The sequence below is a fragment of the Cheilinus undulatus genome, linkage group 18 (genome assembly GCF_018320785.1).
Source record: "Cheilinus undulatus linkage group 18, ASM1832078v1, whole genome shotgun sequence".
NCBI lineage: Eukaryota > Metazoa > Chordata > Actinopteri > Labriformes > Labridae > Cheilinus > Cheilinus undulatus.
The window spans coordinates 25,056,095-25,071,285 of NC_054882.1; the positions used below are offsets into that span (position 1 = coordinate 25,056,095).

A 15,191-nucleotide genomic window follows, 5' to 3' on the forward strand; every position below is an offset into this window, starting at 1 on the left:
TCGGGTGATTGGTGTTACTTGTCACATGAGACCACAGCAGCAGGAAGTGAGTCGCCAAATTAAGGGGGAATATTGAAATTAAACGCTAAAATGTGATTATTGAAACCGAAGTTAAATAAAAATCTGTAAATGTAGGAGTTCACTGTAGCCGGACAGATGAGTCTTCGTGCTTTGTGGATTATTTCGCACGAAAAGGGAGAAAATGCGTCAGTTCGCTTTTCAAGGTGTGTTTATAATGTTTTACCTTATGTTTACATCATACAGTAATGCTTTAAATATCTGCCGTGACACTTCTAGACGCTATAATTTTTGGTTCTGTCATGTGTCTCCACCCACAGGAGGTTTTCCACCGTGGAGCACCGTGCAAAGATAATAGCCGGTTCTTCCTATGTAGCAGTCCCAGAGGACCTCAGAGTGCTGCAGCTGCTGCTCTCTGAGCTCGGCCTTTCTGACTTGGACAAGCCCTTTGCCTCCAGAGATGATTGCCTTAATAATCAGCGATCACCAGGCCTGGAGCTGCGTGTGGACGGCCCTGGAAAGGCACTGCTTTGGCCCGTGTTGACTATCTCACATGGTCCTCTCATCCTAGCTTGCCTACCTTTAGTGGACGCCCCCCCTGAACCACGACCCCCCCTTTCTAACCTGCTGTCTGTCTCCCAGGGACTCGCGTTCCTTGCAGGTTTGCAGACTTTTCTCCTCTCCTCGGGGGGTAAAACTGACAGTGAGGGGCTGACCTCTCGCTTGGCCATGCTGCCCTCTATACTCTTAAAGATCTGTCCACTTGGCACACCTCTGGATGTGCCTCAACCTGGGGGACCTGCAGCAGCCACAGCACTTGCTCCTGCTGGAAACCAGAAGCAGCCAGCCTGGAAGACGGGGCTCCACCGTGGCAGAGCTGTGGTGAACGTAGCACTGGTAGAAACAGTACGCTCTATGCAGTATGGTAACCGCAGCAGACAGGACCTGTGGGATGTTTTTGGCACTGTGACATGCAAAGTAAGAGCCCAGTGGAAAGACAATAAAGTAAAATGTATTTTACTTTTTAATTCTGTGGCTTGATTCTACCTTTGTGTCCTTCTGTCAACAGTGTGAAGTTGAAGGGGCCCTCCCAAATGTGACAGTGACCCTCACACTTCCACCGAATGGTTCTCCACTACAGGACATCCTAGTCCATCCCTGTGTCACCTCACTGGACTCCAGCATTCTCACGGCCACCAGCGTGGATAACTATGATGGCTCAGCATTCTCAGGGCCATATAAATTTCCCTTCTCTCCTCCTCTGGAGCCTTTTAGACTATGCAGCTATACATCTCAGGTATGAAATATGCATATGAATATACCTTTACTCTCAAACAATGGTGTAAATGTCTCATGCAAGTGATTCCTTCCATTCACCATCAGGTCCCTGTTCCACCTATCCTGGGTTTGTATCAGCTGAAGGAAGAAGAGAACCACCTGCGTGTTTCAGTGACACTCAAGCTTCATGAGAGTGTGAAGAACAGCTTTGACTACTGTGAGGCACACCTGCCATTCTTTAACAGGTGAGTAGTACAAGAGGATGTTATGAAAATTCAATCCTTGTTGTGAATTTTCGTCATCACCTTTTTTTTTTAATCCTCTCAAACTTTTATGGGCAACAGTCAGTATTTTGATGCTCTTTGTTGCATATATTAAATCGATACAATCTCAGTTATTTTACTTGTCAATAGTGGTGCAAAAGCAAAGCTTAAAAAATACAGATCTTCAGCCATGTTTCTAACACAGAGAGAAGGAGCATAATCTAAATTACACAAATACACTGGCAGCATTTTTGTGTAATTAAGAATTTGCTTGCAAATTTTGGTAATTAAAGACAATGAATTTCCCAAAATATGGTGGCTAGGACTTGTATTTTTGTTGCTTTGATACCAAGACAAGTATTGTTAAAATTCTGGTACCTGGACAAGCCTGGTCAAAAGGTTAATTTTTTTTTTTTTTTTTTTAATGACAAACTGAATACATTATATTTCTTAAGACGGCTGTCTGTCTATGGAGCTGGAGAACAGTTACAGATATCAAAGTTTAATAACCAGAAGCTCTTATAAAAAAAGGCATAAAAGCACAAAAATAAATCAAGATTTTTTAGGATTTTTTAGGGGGATATGACAGTGGATAGAGTTGGAAACTGGGGAAAGAGAATGGGGAATGACATGTGGGAAAGTGGAACCTGTGCCTCCTATGTCAAGGACAACAGCCTCTGCACATTGGACACTTGGACATAACCACTAGGCTATCAGCCCCCCACCAGGAAATATTTTTTAAGATTCTAAATACAGGCAGTTTTACCATGAGAAGGCATTGATTAGAGCAATTAATCTTGGTACTTTGCCTAAACGATGACAGCCCTGCCCCTTTTTGTGTGAAAACTTCCATCTAAATGACTGGCGGTAAAAGGGAAAGATGTGGTCTTTAGTGATGTAGAAGCTTAAAATACATAAACAGCACAGTTTAATTGTTATTACAGGCCCAAATCCAATGGCCACAGAGTTGAATATGAAACTATGATTTTTCTGAACAGGGATCTGCTTCATAACATTAAAAAATAAACAACTTTTTATCATCCCTCTAAATGTATTCACCCCTTTGTATGTTTTACCCTTTTATTGATTAATTGATAATTTTGACAAAAGAAATCTGACAAAAACCTCTTTATTGACAAAGTGAAAACAGATTTCTATAAAGTAATGTCAATTAAACAAAAAATATGTGATGCGAAATAAGTGACTCCATAAATATTTACCCCTTTAAAGTGACTGCTCTAATTTTTGGACAGGGATCAGATGAGTGTTGTGGATGTGAAGGTGAGCTCAGGGCAACTGGAGGTGTCAAAGGAGAAGAACCTTCTCGTCTGGGGACTGGGTAAGCTCTCCTCTTCTTAGCATCTTTGTAGGAAAGAAACACTTGTCTAAATTTTGGTTTGGAAGTAAATATATGTATAATGAAATTTAATTTTTAAACAGAAAATAACAAGTAGTGATCCCTTCACTGGTATGTAGGACAAAAGTTTCCTAAATCCCGTGAGGTGACAATGGAAGGAAAGATCAGCTTTTCTGGGCCGACGCCAGGACCTACTGACCCTATCTGCATCGGACTCACAGCCTACGTTAAAGTAAGTCATTACATGTGGTAAGGGTTTAGGATAGACGGTGCCAAGATCTGCATTTTATCCTGCCACCAGAATATTTTGGGCTTTAGCCTGTACTACTACATACAGGTGCATCTCAAAAAATTATAATGTCATGAAAAAGTTAACCTTTTCCCTGTGATTTACTTCAAGGAAGTCTTGAAATATTTACATTTTTATAAGATGAATCTAGCATACATGATAATTTATCTTTTTGATGTAAATCATGGGTAAAAATGAACTTTTACATGATATTCAAATTTTTGAGCTGGGCCTGTATGCAGGTACAAACTAAACCAGTGCATTCAGTGTCCTTTTTCTAACCAGCAGAGGGCACTAACATTAATCAGGAAGCTGGTTTAAAACTCCACTGGCCTAACAGGTGGTAAAGCAAGAGAGAGTACTACTTTATTGATATTTTAGCTGATGGTTAAAACATTAGAGCCAGTTGAAATGAGCAAACATTGTTTATACATGCACACACTATTTTATTTTCTTTTATTGTAAAGAGCTCCAAGTCTCTCTGGTACCAGAATTTACCATTTGTTACTTTTCTTCTAATCGTCTACACTAATTATATTTAATTCTAAAATAAATATTAGGTTTTTTCCTTTTGAAAACATTTAATAATGAAAAACTTGAAGTAATTTATTGGGATTACATCTACATTTTATGCAGTAATTGTATTTTTAATAAACTGAATTTTCAACATAAGGCAAAGCATAATTCATACATTCTGCCTATATTTACATCTGATTAATCAGCTGTACAGAAATTTTCTTATTATATAAACTTTTTAAGATGTTATTTGCTGATACCAATATTATACTGATAACATCATGCATCCCTACATCTTATCGGTTACTCCTTGCAATGAAAAAATTCGCATTATTTTATTAGCAACAATACAACCTTAAAATAAATTAATTTTGTATTATAATGAGGTATTACTTACTTAAAACTAAATTTTAATTCTATTTTAAAAAGAAAAGAAGAAAAGTGGATATTTAGCTTTATCATTGTCAGACAGTTTAGATAAAAGAGCTAATTTATTCGTTATTTGATGTCAATGCAAAAAAATATGGGTTGATGATGGACAAAGATTTAAAACAGATGAACAGATTAATTCAGTTGTATGAGTCTTTTATCTCTCACTGATTTTTGAGAAGGTTATGCATGCTTTTATTATGACTTTGCTATTGTAATGCACTTTATTTTAGTACTAGCTAAGCCTCTCTTAATCGCTAACCACTTGTTCAGAATGCTGCAGCTCATTTTTAATGAGTTATAGTAAAAATGAGCACGTTTCCCACATTTTAGCCTCTCTTCCCTGGCTCCCTGCATGCTTCAGACTGGATTTGAAAATTTTTACACATAAATCTTTAAATGGGTTGGCCCCTTCCTATCTTTCTGACCTTTTAAAACTGTATTTTATCAAAAACACTCAGATCCACTGATCAGTTACTTTTGACCATCCTGAGGTCTTAGTTGAGGCTCAGGACGAATTCTTCTCATCAGTACTGCCTTTAAAAATCTATTATATTACAAGGACATTTCCTGTGCACAGCCCTCTTTAGATTTTTAGCAGGATTCAGGTCTTGTCTTGAGTCCAGGCAATCCAAAAGTTTCATCTTCCTCTGGTGAAGCTATTCTTTTTTAGAATTGGTGTATTCTTTGGAACATTGCCATACTATGAGGTGAAAATGGCCTTTCATCTTCAGCCTTTTTGCAGATACCTGAAATGTTTGTGCCAAAACTAGCTAGTATTTGAAACAGTTGATGATTCCTTCCACTTTAACTAAAACCTCAGTTCTAGCTGAAGAAAAGCAGCCTTGGAGCATAATGCTGCCCCCACCATGCTTCATCCTGGGTTTGGTGTTCTTTTCCCATAGTCTTCATATGTGTGGGGATGGGGTATGGCTGCAAGATGGGAGCATTTTCTTTTGAAGAAAATCGTCCAAGCCCGGCTGAAACACACATCAAGCCTCATAAAACCGTGTGGGAAAAATGTTTTGGTTTGATGAGACCAGAGTTGAACTTTTTGGTAATGAATGCTTATATTCATGATGAAGTTTGTTTGCTCAAAGCTAAAGCATGATGACATTATTCCACAGAGTTCATTCATTGGTCCAATAGTTATGAGGTTTGTTATTTTCTCACCCATTGTTCTTAAAGTGTGTACTTTGACTTTTATCTCCACAGTTGTATTTCAAAGTGCCGGACTTGACGCTCTCTGGATGTTGTGTGGACCAGCATTCAGTTCAGGTTTACTCCTCTGCCAAACCACGCATTGTAACATGTAAGTTTGATTTCATCTCTTAACAGAATTTTTTAAATGCAGCTAATTTATAACCTTTAATGCACTTTCTGGTTGTATTTTCAGCTCGAGAACTTCTATCCAAAGAGTACTTCCTGTGGAATTCAACAGGAACTGCTCCAGTATCATCTGGCCAGATGATGCTGTGACATCTGCAGCATTTAAAAGGACTTATGATATGAAACACAGTGGACCATGCTGGAAATGTGACCTTTAAAACCCATTTGTTACCATCCCGTTGTTACTGAATCTCTCAGAATAGGAAAACTGTCAGCAACATTAAAGTTTAGTAGCATTACAGTTTGCAGTGTGCAGATTCCTACTAGGAAGATTGATTCCACTGATGGATGGAAACTGTTTTCTTTCAAATACCTTTCCCTGCAGCCAAACCTCTTTCATCCCCTAACCCTCACCCTCCCTCAGATTTATCCCATTGCAGACACAAGGGCCACCCCTCGCTCCGACAGTCCCACTTCAGTGACTTTCCATCAGCCGGATAATTAGCAGCTGGAGCCTTGTCATCAGCTGTTGTGAGTCTGGACGAGAGGGGCGGCCGGGCTGTGAAAGGCCAGGCTGCTCTGGCCAGTGTCTTGGCTACAAAAGGCTCCTCTTTTAAAGCTGGCAGGAGTCCTTTCCAGCCCCCCCCTCACCCACCCTCCCCCTTTTTGACCCCATCCCCTGCCCTGTCAACTAGTGGCTAGTTCAAACACACAACAACTCTGAGCCAATTGTGATTGAGCGCTGACCCTCTGGCCTTATGAGACTTGAAAGCAGCCGGTCCCATTCAGAGAGCTGGACCTGCCTAATTGGTGAAAAAGTCACAAGGATGGAAGTCACAAAGATGGCTACCCTCTTAAAGTTGCAGAGGTGCTTCAACTCAATTAATGTGGAGCTTAAAGCTCCTGGTTTTCTCTGATCATGAAAAAAAATAAATTTAATACTGATGCATTTGTACAACCCACAGAAGCAAACAAGACCAACAAAGATGTAATAAGTAATTTCTCCACAGTTTCTCCACAGTTCCTGAATATGTGGTTGTGGGGTAGGTATCAGCCAAAGTGAGTGAAGAAACAACCTTTATTTACATTTTCCTTAATAAATACTCACAGAGAGATACAGTTGTGGTACAGCTTTGTCCACAGGGGGTGACAAAATTGTCATGAACTGTTATTTCCTCACAGAAGCTTTAAGCCAGTTATTATCCACCTTATTTCCATCTCCCATCATACCTTACTTTAATTCTGGTTGTGGCTTTTTAGTGCCTTTTGGCAAATCAGCATTTTCTATAGCAATGAGATGCTAATGCTGATTTTTATAGAAATTAAAATATGTGAATATCATCTGTTAAACCTCAAACCGGGTAATGTGATTATTCCTCTGCTTTTTGCTATGAATGGATGAGAAGACAATATAATATGAAATATAAAGAAACTACCTCAGATAATGTACAAGTGTTTTCAGTTACCTTTATCAGCTCCACATCAGTATTTAGACTGTAAAAGGTTGGTCACATTTTGTCAAAGGAAGTGGGGAAACAACTTTATAAACTTGTAAACAGATGTAGAGCCAATCAGAGCCTTAACGTTTCTCTCACATCAAAATACCAGGGTTTTTATTTCAATGTAGTTTGCTGTGCTGTTAACTAAAAGTGTATTGTTACAGACACATATATAGTACATTCAAAAAGTATTTTATTTTTTATTTTTTTGCACTGTCTTCAACTGAGGTTTATGGACTTACTGTTTGTTACAAATCTGCTTTTACTTTGAAAGGATAGAAGGAGTTTTTGAAGATGGATGGAAATGAACTTAACCATGGAAAAGGGAACTTGTCATGGATTGAAATGGAAACGGGAACAGCTTAAAGGCAAATGACATTTTTTTTAAAAACTGAAGCGAGACACTGAGATGCAGTGGTGTACTTACTTTACATCTCTGTGGCTGCAGGAAGACATTGCAGTGGCTTAACCAAAGTCAGCTGAAAAGAACAACAAAATTACAAAATTAATGTACTAGTTATTAACCAGGGGTAGGAAGTAACTAATAACACTGAACGTAATGTAATTTAGTGTTTTTTTCTTGTATTTTCTAAGTATATTTTGAAGTCAGTAGGCTACTTGTACTTCTACCTAAGTAAGTATTAACCAACTGTACTTTTACTTGAGTACAATACCCTTGTACTTTTACCACTTCTGTTGACTACACAGTAGCACATATAGAGGAAATAATTCCACAACCCAAAACAGCAAAAACTGGAGTGTTGATGTCTCAGTGTTAAATGTCTTTGAGTTGATTTTAACTACCAAAGTGTAATTTTAACATCTTTCTGAGTGAAATAGTCTTCAGTGTTGGAGTTATTTAACAGAGTTCATCCACCAGTGTTAGTTCAACTCAGTGGAGTCAATAAATCTGAGCTCTGACCACTGCAATTTCAAGTCTGGGGAGATGCATGGGAAGAATTTTCAATCATGCCCTTGGGCAGAGTGTTAAGTTGTGCTCGGATGTCGCCTTTTGTACAGTGATTCCTGCTGGCATTCTTTTGCTCACGTTTCAGGCTGATTGTTTTTGGTTTTTGATGCGAAACACAGTTGCACCATGAGTGAAGTCATCCAGCGAGTTAGAGTTCCTGCCTGTGAAGTTGATGTTCCTAAAGGATGTATAGACCAGAGCAACCCATGTGGGTCCTTTGCCCAAACGATGCCAGCCCTGCTCCTTTCGGGGGGGAAAACTATACTTAGAAACAAAAGACAGTCAATGGGAAAGTTTGGGTCATTAGGGATTTTAAAACTTTAAATATGATAACTGTAGAGTTAAACTGTTATTGGGAGCAAAAATCTAATGGCCAGTGAGATATAAATATAATGTAGACCATTCATGAAAAAATATTTGCATTGCAACAATATGAAATAAATCATAGATGTACATGAGGGTGTGTTCAGGCTCCCTCTGTCAGACTGGACAGACAGTCCCATCTTGGCAAATGTTGATAAAAACTGCATCTTTACTCCTCTAGTTTCAGCCAACAGACACAGAACTCTTTTTTGACACCCTGTCATCATTTGAGAACAACAGAACATGCCTTAAATTGTGGCTTTTTGATTGTTTTATGGCACAAAGTGCAACAAAATGGCTTTTAATCATGTTATTACCTACGTTTTCTAACTGACCGCCATTCAATGTGAGGGTTTGTTTTCCCAAAAATTTGGGCGCGGTCACATTGGAAAGCTCCAACCTAGAGTGCATAAGTATGCATTTCCTACCTATGAGGACTCTGCTTTCTTCTTGACAGAGAAGACCCACCTTGCCACAGATTTTCATGAGTTTTTGCCGCTCTGTCAAACTGTAAAATATCTAACGCTGTAAAAGTGTAGTTTAACTATGCAGTGTAGACCAAGATATATTCTCTTCTTCTCGCCAACCAGGAAAGATCAGATTTACAGTTCAGGTCCTCAGTAGTTACTCAGTACTTAAAGTACACTTTTTATTTTTACTTCAGTAGATTCACAGAGCAGCACTTTTAGTAAGTTTAAACAAGAGTAATTGCACTTTTACTTGAGTACAATACTCCTGTGATTTTCCCACCTCTCTTATGGACCTCGTGATTAATGCTGACAGCCCTGGTTAAAACGAGGCATCAGCATGGTCACTGAGTTAAGTATATTCACACATTTTATTGTGTTCTGAAATTGTCTTTATTTCATAAACTACTCCTTTTAAATGTTTTTTTTTTACTGTCCATGATTCATGTGGGTCACCTTTTCAAGTTGTTCAATATTACATTTCAGATGACTTTATGTAGAATCACGTCCCTGATATGTTCAGACAGACAGCAGCCTGTTTAAAACACCTCAGCTGTTTGAATCACAACTTTAACTTCATCTGGTTATTAATGAAGCCGTGCTTTCTACTGTAAATTAAGGGTGAAGTCTCAAACAACAACTGTGATGGTTAGCCACCAGGTGAAGCATAGATTTATACCTCTGCTGTATCACTCTATAGAAATCAGTTGGACAGATGTAGTTGAAATCTTGACAGCCTTTAGTACTCAGTGTTTCTGGTCATTTAGTTTTATATGCTTCCTTCCACTTTTACCTGTGATAACTTTCATACTAACTCTGTTACATCTCCACTGTGGAAGCCTCACCTTAGTGTTTTAAGCGAATAACCAGCCGATGAAGGGTTAAATCACAAGAGATTGTGGCTTCTATTCCACAGCAGCCAGACTCCTCTGAGTGCCCTCATTGTCTGCTTGTTGGCCTCTTGTGCCCCTTGCTGGTCCAAATGCTACATTCTCACGTGGATTTCCACTCAGAAGGCTGACCATGACCAATCCTCTGTCAATTGGAACCAATTGCTCACACGGCATCCTTCACCTTCTTTTTATGTAGCAGTACCGAGTGGCAGACACCGAGACCTCTCAGCTCTCCCCCTCCACCGTGATTTGGCTTTAAGGCCCAGTGTGTGTGGCTAGCGAACTGGAAAAGTAGAAGTTTTTTTTTTTTGAAGACTTGGGCCACTCTAAATCTCCTCAGTATCCCAATATGTGGTCAGTCTGGCTCCTCCAGTCTGCAGTCAGTGGCCTCTCACTGGCAGGCTTTGCTTTGTTGATTGAATGGATGGATAAGTACAAGGAGTCGTTTTAATGTGATGCTCTGCTTCAGCGCCTTCAAATCATACCTTTAGGTCTTTAATTTCACAGTGTTTTCCCAAATCAGCACTTGTTTAATCATTTTTCCTCACTTTAATTTTCTCATACAGGGAATAAATTTACACTTTTGTACAATAATGATAAAAAACCATATAAACATGTAAAAGTAGAAGCATCTTTGTGTATTTCATAAATAATGAGGCAGCACAGCTGTAAGCCTTAAAATGAGCTACAAATATATGAAATAAAGTAAACTCTTAAAGCACAGTAGGTGTTTTCCTTTTAACTGTAAGGTAGCTTCACTGTGTCCCTCAACCCAATAATGACACCCAGTGGTGAGCATAATATAGTTGACGTTAGACTGCTTTCATTTCTTAAATACACTTTAATGCTCATTTCTTCAATTGAAATACTCTATTTAGCCACTGCCGGCTAATCTTTTGTCATTTAATTCCTGTTTGCCCCCTTGCTGTGCGATGCAATCCAAGCAATGTTCCTCTAACGTGCCGTGCCTGAGGACCATGCAGGCTTTAGTCGACCAGTGTGGCCTCAGGTGTTTGGTCTGAGTCCAGTTCCTCTCAGACTCTTTAAACCTGCTAAGAGCCGACCTCAGGGAGGCCACTTGAAGAGTGACGGTGCAATTAGCAATTTCCTGTTTTCATGTTATTATTCCTCGAGAGGCATGCATCTTCTGCACCAAGAGGATATCTTTGGACACAGAAGGAGTCTTTTGTTCTAATTTTAATAGCACAGGAATGGACCAGGAGCTTCAGTGCTACAGGATTTGAACTTAATATGAAACATTTTTGAGGGAGGATTTTTGTTGAAAAGAGAGCTTTAGACTCAGCCTGGATAGCAGGTATCTGACTTTAGTGCACCACTTTTACCCCTAGAGGGCATCATAACCCCAGCCACGAATCATATTGTAGAACCTCAATTTTTCTCTTATACAGGTGCATCTAAAAGATTAGAATATCATGGAAAAGTTATTTTATTCCTGTGATTTAAACTAAGAAGTGAAACTTCCATATATTCTACATTCATGTCATACAAAATGAAGTATTCTTTATAGGATTGAGGTCAGGTGAGTTCACAGGCCGATCAAACACAGTATTACCATGATGAGCAAACAAGTTTCTGGTAGTTTTGACTTCACTGTGGGCAGGCAAGTCCTGCTGGAAAATGAAATCAGTATCTCCATAAAGCTTCTCAGCAGATGGTAGCATGAAGGTCTCTAAAATCTCCTGGTAGATGGCTGACAGCGTTGACTTGATAAAGACCAGAGGGCCAACATTAGTAGTTGGCATGGCACCCCAAATCATCATTTGCTGTGGAAACTGAAAACTCTGGACTTCAAGCACCTTGGATTCTGGGCCTCTTAAATCTTCCTCCAGACTCTGGGATGCTGCAGTTGCTATTATGTGATTTATTTGCGTAACTTGACATTATGTTTGCTAGTCTGTAGATTTCTAGATACAGTAGAAAAAAGTGTTTTTATCTCAAATGACAGCTGTAGAACTCTCTTGTAAGCCCTTGCAGACTCAGGTCACACACAACTTTCTCTTTGTATGTCAACACTTTCTACTCCTCCTACTGTTCAGTAGTCTATTATCATTTATCTCTCATCTGGAAAGTTAGGGGTTTGATCTTCTACCATCAAGGTGTGAGAAAGTCCAAATTGGTAAGTGCAACCTGTGGTGTAACTTTGAGAAGTGCTACACAAGCTCAAGTCCATTGCTCTTCCTTTCAGGAGCTGTTAGCTTGGCTGTCCCTCCTCTTTAAGTTAAGACTGTGTCTAGAAGGCAGTTGGGATCCAGATGTTCACCTGTTGTTTCATCCCAGAAGATGTCCCTCTCTGTGGGTCTTCTCACAAGTGTACGCCTCTGGATCCCTTCTGTATTTTAAGCATAATGGTATAACCATTACTGTTATATTGAATCACTGGGCTTCATTCAGACATAATAAAGTGTTATATTTGCTTGGTAAACTAATTATATGCAGCCGTACCATTAAATTTGTAGACAACCTTATGTCGTCTCTGCTCTCTGGCTTGTCTGAGGTGGGCTAGACGATGTCGCTGATTCTGTCGGATTTGGGCTGTCTGGGCTTCCAGGAACCCGTCCTGCAAGAGTCAAAGAGATATATATAGAATAGAAGAGAAGAGAGAGAGAAAAATGGGTGAGTATTTTTTTCCATTTTATTCTATTTTTCTACATATAAACCAAAATTCCAAAAAAGTTGTGCTGCCGTGTAAATGTAAATAAAACCAAATCAGTGATTTGCAAATCTTATAACCCATAGTTTGTTCAAAATAGAACATAAAGAACATAACAGATGTTGAACCTGAGGCATGTTACCATTTCAGAAAAAATATTAGCTCGTTTTGAACTTGGTGGCCGCAACACATCTAAATAAAGGTAGCAGTAGGGCGGTGTTTAATTGTTTGTAGCATCACCTCTTCTTTTAACAGTCTGTAAACATCTGGGAAGTGATGAGACCAGTTGTTGAAGTTTTGGGAGAGGAATATTTTCCCATTTTTGTCTTATGTCCTGGATCTTCTTTGATGGGTTTTTTTGGTTTGTTTTATAATGCTCCAAATGTTTTCTATTGGTGAAAGATCTGGACTGCAGTTCAGCACCCAGACTCTTCTCCTGTGAAGCCATGCTGTTGTGATGGATTCAGTATGTGGTTTGACATTGTCTTGCTGAAATATGCAAGGCCTCCCCTGAAAGAGACATTGTCTGGATGGCAACACATGTTGCTCTAAAACCTCTATATTCTTTTCAGCATTGGTAGTGTCTGTCCAGATGTGTAAGCTGGCCACGCCATAGGCTCTAATGCAACACCATACGATCAGAGGTGCCAGCTTTTGAACTGTGTGCTGATAACAAACTGGGTGGTCCCTCTGCTCTTTAGTTTGCAGGACACTGCGTCCATAGTTTCCAAGAAGAACTTCAAATTTGGGGATTTCCAGCTCAAAATCATGCCTGTTTTTGATGCAGAGCAGCCTGAAGGCCTGAAGATCGCAAGCATCCTATATGGACCTTCGGCCTTGTAACTAGTGCAAAGAGACTTCTCCAGATCTTTTGATGATATTATGCATACGTAGGTGGACACTGAGGAATATTTTTCTGAAATTATTCTACATTTTTTAGGCACAGTTTTTCCCAGATTGGTGGTCTCTCTTAAATGCTTCTTTTATACCCACTCATGTTACTTACCTGTTGCCAATAAACCATATCAGTATGGCTTACTTTTCCAGCCTTTTGTTGCCCTGTCCCTACTTTTTTGAGATGTGTTGCTGCCATCAAATTGAACATGAGCATATATCTTTAATGCAATGTTAAATGTCTCAATTTTTTATGTTGTTTATGTTTTTTTGTGAATAAAATATGGGTTGATGAGATTCACAAAACATTGCATTATGTTTTTATTTATATTTTACACAATGTCCCAACTTTTTTGGAATTGTGGTTGTATTTTAGCTACGTTCTTTCATTACTTCCAATATTTTCAAGGGCAGGTCATGGCTGTAGACCACCCTACTTTCCAGTCCAGCGACACTTTAATCAGATCCACAAGGACTGGAGCAGCCCACACTCCCAGGTCACTTCTGTCCCTCTCTTTTCTGTATTTTCTCCACCCTTCCTTTATCCCTCTTAAGCACTGCTGCACTATTTGATTTTCCCCCCAATAAAAGATGAATTATTGATGTTACAGATGCACTTAAGCTCTCAGGTACTTCGCCAAGATGTTTTTACCTGAGTCATTCGGCCGGTGCCGTTGCGTCCCATCTGGTCGGTTGTAGAAAACTGCTGGACACCCCCACCTCTGCAGTTCCTCCCCTACAACAACAACAACAACAACAAATATGAAATTGCTTCCTTGGTGTTTGTGATGGCATGTGCGTGGTAATGCTGTGACAGTCAGTTTCAATGTCTTCCCCCTTTTTTTCCCTATTACCATTGCAATTTGTCTAGCAGTGCATGGTTGGCCAATTTGAACAGCCAGTGGTTGCAGTGCCTGAGGAGAGATAATGATGTGATGCCTGGGTAAAAAAAATCACAACCAGTCAGAAACAATGATGTAAAATTATGTCAGTCAGAGGCCCAGCACAGGATTGAACAGATGAAAATTTCCCATATAAATCATGCAACAGGATACCTCTGTTATAGGTGATAGAACTGCATTAGGCAGCTAATTTTGCTAACCTGGGGTCTTCGGGGTGGATGGGAGTGAATGATGCTTGAATGGTTGCTTTGCTTTGGTGTGAAGTTTCCTGCAAAATGTGGTTCTGACAGCACACATGCACAGAGTCACAACACAGAAATAATGAGTGAGAGTTAAAGAGACAGGAGGCTTACTAACCTGAGAGTGTGGAAAGTATTATTTCCTGTTTGAGTGGAGGTAAGGTTGTCTTCCTCGGTCCCAGAGATCCAGACAGCTGCTCAGGGCTGACCGGCAGGGCAGGGAGGGTCCACTGGGGTTTGATCCGGTCCTCTTCTTCTTCCAGCCTGTTACAAGGAGCTACTTTATGCAGCCTAGGTCTGGAGCCTGTCGAGCCCATTATCTACCCCTGTCCCTATAATACAAAATCTTAAATTATCTCTCTTTAAATCAAGTGTTGACTCTGGGTACTAATCTCACCCTAATATATGTTATAAAGGAACTTCTCTGTTCTAAGTCCACTTGCATGTTTTGATTCCTATTGTAATTTTGGACTCTGCCCCAAAACACTTGATACAGAATAACGCCACCTTTAATATCCAGTCTCCATTCCACCCACTTGAAGTAAAAGTTCCCAGATAAATCCACTGTTCCAACATTCGTCCTGAAGCATCTCCACCTGGCACCAAAGTACAAATGTAACAATCACTTGTGTTAGCTGTTAAAAAAGTAGGTGCGTTCCTCGTTCCTGTCTCCATATTTGCCTACCTTGTTATAATGAGTTTGGTTTCCATGGCAACTCTCCCTACAGGTTAGCTCGTAACTCATAAGTTAATGCTTGAAAGAATTTCGACACCTGAATGCCCAGAGGGTCCAAGAGAGACAGTTTCTCCTGGA

At 39.7% G+C, this 15,191-nt stretch overlaps 2 protein-coding genes across 2 annotated transcripts; one reads left to right on the forward strand and one right to left on the reverse strand.

Annotated features, from left to right (window-relative positions):
- The first annotated feature begins 26 nt into the window (after window positions 1–26).
- Window positions 27–7,343, forward strand: ap5m1 (adaptor related protein complex 5 subunit mu 1). The gene is made up of 8 exons (XM_041811948.1): window positions 27–224; window positions 339–996; window positions 1,088–1,315; window positions 1,402–1,541; window positions 2,813–2,898; window positions 3,036–3,148; window positions 5,366–5,462; window positions 5,547–7,343. The coding sequence occupies exons 1-8, from the start codon at window positions 157–159 to the stop codon at window positions 5,627–5,629; spliced, it is 1,473 nt and encodes a 490-aa protein (XP_041667882.1). The 5' UTR covers window positions 27–156; the 3' UTR covers window positions 5,630–7,343.
- A 2,877-nt stretch (window positions 7,344–10,220) lies between these two features.
- On the reverse strand, window positions 10,221–14,970 carry LOC121526557. Its single transcript, XM_041813205.1, has 7 exons — window positions 14,885–14,970; window positions 14,496–14,709; window positions 14,339–14,421; window positions 14,091–14,150; window positions 13,889–13,972; window positions 12,135–12,249; window positions 10,221–12,021 (listed from the first exon to the last, which is right to left on the reverse strand). Exons 2-7 carry the CDS (start codon window positions 14,692–14,694, stop codon window positions 11,906–11,908), a joined length of 657 nt encoding a protein of 218 aa, XP_041669139.1. The 5' UTR covers window positions 14,695–14,709; window positions 14,885–14,970; the 3' UTR covers window positions 10,221–11,905.
- Window positions 14,971–15,191: the final 221 nt, after the last annotated feature.

What these genes read in the sequence shown, in the direction of transcription:
- ap5m1 (XM_041811948.1), top strand. Translation starts at nt 157, where the DNA reads ATGAGTCTTCGTGCTTTGTGGATTATTTCGCACGAAAAGGGAGAAAAT. An exon ending in TATGCAGCTATACATCTCAG is followed by an intron (nt 1,316 to 1,401) that starts GTATGAAATATG and finishes ATTCACCATCAG; the next exon opens with GTCCCTGTTCCACCTATCCT. An exon ending in CCTTCTCGTCTGGGGACTGG is followed by an intron (nt 2,899 to 3,035) that starts GTAAGCTCTCCT and finishes ACTGGTATGTAG; the next exon opens with GACAAAAGTTTCCTAAATCC.
- LOC121526557 (XM_041813205.1), bottom strand. Translation starts at nt 14,694, where the DNA reads ATGGGCTCGACAGGCTCCAGACCTAGGCTGCATAAAGTAGCTCCTTGT. An exon ending in AATACTTTCCACACTCTCAG is followed by an intron (nt 14,422 to 14,495) that starts GTTAGTAAGCCT and finishes GTGTGCTGTCAG; the next exon opens with AACCACATTTTGCAGGAAAC. An exon ending in ATCCACCCCGAAGACCCCAG is followed by an intron (nt 14,151 to 14,338) that starts GTTAGCAAAATT and finishes ATCTCTCCTCAG; the next exon opens with GCACTGCAACCACTGGCTGT.